The sequence below is a fragment of the Postia placenta genome (assembly GCF_002117355.1).
Source record: "Postia placenta MAD-698-R-SB12 unplaced genomic scaffold POSPLAscaffold_2, whole genome shotgun sequence".
Lineage (NCBI taxonomy): Eukaryota > Fungi > Basidiomycota > Agaricomycetes > Polyporales > Adustoporiaceae > Rhodonia > Rhodonia placenta.
In genome coordinates this window covers 148,263-153,184 of record NW_020169833.1, presented here as the reverse complement: position 1 = coordinate 153,184, position 4,922 = coordinate 148,263, and the positions used below count along the sequence as shown (strand labels likewise).

The window sequence follows — 4,922 nt, the reverse complement described above, 5'->3', positions numbered from 1 at the left end:
AATGAAGTGAATAGAACTGGGGGACAGGGTGCCCCAGGATGCTGCCTTATATACATGAGGGAAAACCCCCCAGGGACCGGTAATGGACCCCTGGTACCTAGCTGGGTAAGGATTACTAAGTATCATGTGCTCGATGATGTCATATATAATGTCATAGTCTGGCCCTGCCCTGCCCTGGGCCTAGGGTCCAGAATTGACTGGCCTATGGCCTAGTGCCTGAGCCTAGCTCCTACCTATGATGTCAGAATGATGTCATGGTCCAGAAGGAGTCTGGTTTCTATCTAGAAAAGGTCCGGCATCAGAGTCCAGCCTGATGTGTCCAGAACAAGATCATGTATCGCTTATTTAAGCGGATAACCCCTTAGATATGCAGCTGTACCCATATGCGGACAGATAAGTATGGATAAGTCCCTATACCCTTTGATATGTCCGCAGAAATAGCGGAAAAATTAGGTAAATTTAGGGAAACTGTGACAGTACCCCCGCCTCTAGCTTCGAGCTCTGTTGAGAAGTTTTGACCATTTGACCAGTGAAGTGCCTTTATGCTTTGGTAATCTTGAGATCACAATCAGCTATACGCTCAATAATGAGCTGAGCAATGGGGTCGCCTTTGGCGATCTTCAGCTCGGATGGTCCGGTGTTGGTGTCATGACTTGGCACGGCGTCTAGCTGTTTTTAGTTTTTTCCTTTTCATGGGCTCGAACCCGTGACCTCTGTACTACATGCCTGATATGGACGTGTCGCTATCTACTATACGATTAGATTAGATGGGGCAGCAGTGCGCGGCACAGCTCGGGCTCCGCTGACACAGCCTCTCTGACTCACCGGCCCCCGGGGCCGCGTCAGCATGCTGTGCACGGACCAGCTGTGCACGGACCAGTGTGCACAGCCTGCCCTTATCTCCCCATGTATATAAACCGGCCTCTGCTGCCCTAGGGACCTCAGTTTCGACCTCTTGTCCCTAGGTCAGTAAGCCTCTCTTGTATTCTTTCCTACCTTAACTCATATATTCACTTGTCCCTAGCCTTAGGTTTGAGCGTAAGCTCACCATCGCTTCAGTGAGACCCAGTCGAACGCCCCCAGCGTTTAGGTTTGTTCCTGTCGCTTAGCTTCAAGTCGCAACAATAGGTTGAAACTTCCTAATGCTGCCGGCGTTCCTCGAAACCCACACTCACTTCTCACTTCCTATAGGTTGGGTGGTGCGCACCCTTACAATACCATACGATACGTAGATAGCCTACATTACATCACCAACATTTAGGGAACGAACCTTTCAGCACCTGCACTTCAGTGGGTGGTGCTTGTCCTTAACCAGATGCGTGGACTAGGTTCCTGCTGCATACTAGCCAGAAGCAGTACTGGGCCCCACGTGAATCGCGAACCCTAGTGTCACCTCGGGCGCCGTAGGTGTAAGCTAGTCTACAACGGCCTTTCGTAGTATGCGCACCTCCCCTTCCTCCCTCCATCCATCATGGCTGAAGAAGCCTTCAACTGTGCGGGACTTGAGCACACATTTGACGCAGAAGATCACGTTGACGTCGCACAATTCGACGATCCCAGCTCCCTCTTCTTCGACTGTGACCGACAGCCGTGCCCTAACCGAACCCCGCGATCCATCACCGTTGAAGACGGACGCTTTGTGCCCATCCGACGAGTCCAGCATCCCCTTGGGCCCGATCTCAAATACGCATCCCGATCTGTCTCCCGCCACGTCACTCCCATCTCATCCTGACCCGCCTCTCCAGGCACCCACATCCCCCAACCTGTCACCAGTACAGGTCAAGCGCAAGGAGACCCCAATCTCCCTGGAGGAACTGAGGCAGTCGCACAGCCTCCAGCGACCCCTCAAGCGATCCCCCAGCCCTCCTTGGGGCCGCAGTTGGAAAGACCTCCCAAGGCCGAGCCCCAAGACACTCTGTCGCATTCTTGGACCAGCTCGTCGTCAGCAGTCCCCTCCCCGACTCCAGTCCCTGTCGTACGTCACCCCGCCACTGGACTTCCTCCGTCACCTCCACCGCTGTCACCGCTGCGAGGCCACGCAAGCACTCGTTCCTCATGAAGTTCACCCAGCGGACAGTCACAATAATCGCCTCCGTCCACAGGCAGTCCTTTGTCCCCCTCGTCACCGATAATGTCCTCTCCTGCTGCCGCCCCAGATAAGGAGATGTTGAAACTCCTCCTCCCACTCTGCTACGATGGGAAGTCGGTGGTCGAATGCAACCGGTTCATCTTGCAGTTGCTGATCTACTGGACGATCAACACGGCCCTCTCCACCATTGAGCTGAAGGTCCGGGTCGCCCTCAGTCTCCTTGACGGTGATGCTCAAGCCTGGGCCACTCCCATCTTTGCCCAGCTAGCGGCTGTGCAGATCCAAATCCAAGGAGCCACGTCCCCATTTGCTTATGAAGCAGCCTTCCTCATGGCTTTCAAAGCCCGTTTCGGCAATCTCGACGACAAGGCGGCAGCACAAGTAGAGCTGGCAAAGCTCTGCGTGGACAAGTCGGTCCATGAAAAACGCACCGCTGCGGAATTCTCCACGCTGTTCAAGGGTCTGGCGGACCATTCCGGGTATGGGGACCTGGAGCTACGCGACAAGTACCTGAGCGGCATCCCTTCCCGCGTCTACCGCAAAATCGAGCTGGAGACGTTCACCACGTGGCTAGAAGCTGAGAAGCGCGCCACTGAGGTCGAGCAGATTCTCGACATCAGCCGGGCCCGTCGGCCCGAGTTGAACAACTTCTTCTCAGCACGAGGCCGGGGACGTGGTGGGGCACGTGGTGGTATGCCCCAGTCGCACGGAGCTTCGGCCAGCATCAATGCGGCCGTTGGAAAAGGAGACTTCCCTGGTAGTTGCTTTGGCTGTGGGAAGCAAGGGTATCAACGTTTCGAGTGTCCCAATTGTAAGGACAAGCCTTACACAAAACGCGCCAACACGCGGGCTACGGTTGCCTCGGGCTCCACCCAGGCGGCGACAAGCGCCCCCGTCGCTTCATCCTCGGTGAGTACAAGTGCCGCTTCAGCGAAATCGGAAGGTTCCGAGCTGGCAGACTTGATAGCATAGATGAAGTCAATGCGCGAGGAGCTCGAGCATTATTGGGCCATGAAGGAGGAGGGTTTTTGATCCGGTCCGCGCTTCGTGCCACACGCGTCGGGCCGGGTATATCATGTAATCGCTATAATGTATTATCTGCTGCAAATGTGTACGAGGTGGACCACGGGTCCCAACATTTTCACATTCCAGTACGATTCAAAGGGAAAAGACAGCACAAGGATATAATCGCTATGGTGGACAGCGGAGCCACCACGAAGTTTATCAACAAGCGATTCATCACAGAAAACAAGGTGCAGACGCGGAAGTTGAAGGAACCAATTCCGCTGTACAATATCGATGGCACCCTGAATAAAGACGGAAGCATCTCAGAAGTAGCTGTGCTACAGATGCAAATAGGAGAACATGTCGAGAAGACAGTGTTTACGGTTACGGACATCGGTCCAGAGGATGTGATCGTTGGGTTGGATTGGCTACGCGAGCACAACCCCGAAATCAATTGGGAGGAAGGCTCCCTCAAGTTATCCCGATGCCCTGAAATGTGCAGTGCCAGGAGGACTGGCCGGATGGAGCAAGCAGCAACTGCGCGTGATACGGGGGTCAGGTCCACGGCGCGCAGGCGTTCACCGAAGTCCAAATGGTCGGTCATAGGCGCCTGCCGGAGTAAGGTACTCCCAGACTTCGAACCCGAAGAAGATCCGGTAGAGGTCGAGTGGGATGAAGCTGACTTGATTGAGGCCTGGGAGCAGGGTATTACGCTTCCTGGCGCTCCTCAACTGTTTGTTGCAGCCGGGCACACGTATTCCCAGCTGTTTGCTGAGGAAAAAATCAAGAAGAAGGTCGTTAAGACCGCCGAGGAGTCAGTGCCGAAACAGTATCACGAGTTTCTGAAGGTCTTCTCCAAGGAAGCATCAGAATGGCTACCAGAAAGAAAGCTGTATGATCACGCGATCGAACTCGTACTCAGTTACTCGACCTTCCATTCGAAGGTGTATCCCTTGTCGAACAATGAGCAGGAGGAACTCAATAAGTTCCTAAAGGAGCAGCTGGCAAAAGGCTATATACGGGAATCAAAGTTGCCCATTTCGTCCCCCTTCTTCTTCATTAAAAAGAAGGAAGAGACGCTTCGACCCGTGCAGGACTACCACTGATTAAACGCGATCACAGTCAAAAATCGTTACCCCTTGCCACTGATCGCCAAGATGGTGGATAAGCTCCGCGGCGCTACGCTCTTTACGAAGTTCGATGTCTGATGGGGATACAACAACGTCCGGATCAAAGCCGGTGATAGGCGCCAAGCCCCGCTGGGCCCCGATACACCTCTTTTTGGCACTCGCATCCCGCCCGGCACTTCGACTCAGTCTCCCAACACTTCAATTTCGCCTTCGATGCTCTTCGACATCTTCGACGGTGCGCGACGCTTACTCGAAGCTCGGCACGGTCGTCCCGATGCCTCGCGCGTCGATCCCGGGACATCTTCCGCATACGGCGAACAATAGGGCCACTTGACGCCACTCGGCCAAGCGCGCGCTTAGCTCCAAGCCACACCGAAGTAGCCGGTCTTTCCCGATTAGGTATCGAACCTCGCGGCATGCCTTCACGACGGCTACTGGTCCGAAGTGGCCATATGTTTCTCTTCATCTCCGCGTTCGGCATGACGTCACTCCACCGATGGACTTGGTATGTGCCCCTCGGTGAGGCAGCTTCTTGAGGAACAATGCAAAGCCCCTTGTACCAGTGTGCCACTTTCGATAGTCGTAGCGTCCTGTGTAGTATAAAATCTGTCGTACTTCTCCAAAAATAACAAGATCCGGTTCCCCCCTCGACGTTCAGAGCTCATAAGTCGAGTTCGCCCCGCGTCTAAGCTTTCAAC

At 54.4% G+C, this 4,922-nt stretch overlaps 1 protein-coding gene across 1 annotated transcript; it reads left to right on the top strand.

Moving 5' to 3' along the window:
* Positions 1-1,471: 1,471 nt before the first annotated feature.
* On the top strand, positions 1,472-3,121 carry POSPLADRAFT_1052392 (hypothetical protein; the record flags this gene model as incomplete). Its single annotated transcript, XM_024480268.1, has 5 exons — positions 1,472-1,493; positions 1,561-1,778; positions 1,832-2,048; positions 2,103-2,998; positions 3,062-3,121. 5 exons carry the CDS (start codon positions 1,472-1,474, stop codon positions 3,119-3,121), a joined length of 1,413 nt encoding a protein of 470 aa, XP_024342519.1.
* Between the last annotated feature and the right edge of the window lie 1,801 nt (positions 3,122-4,922).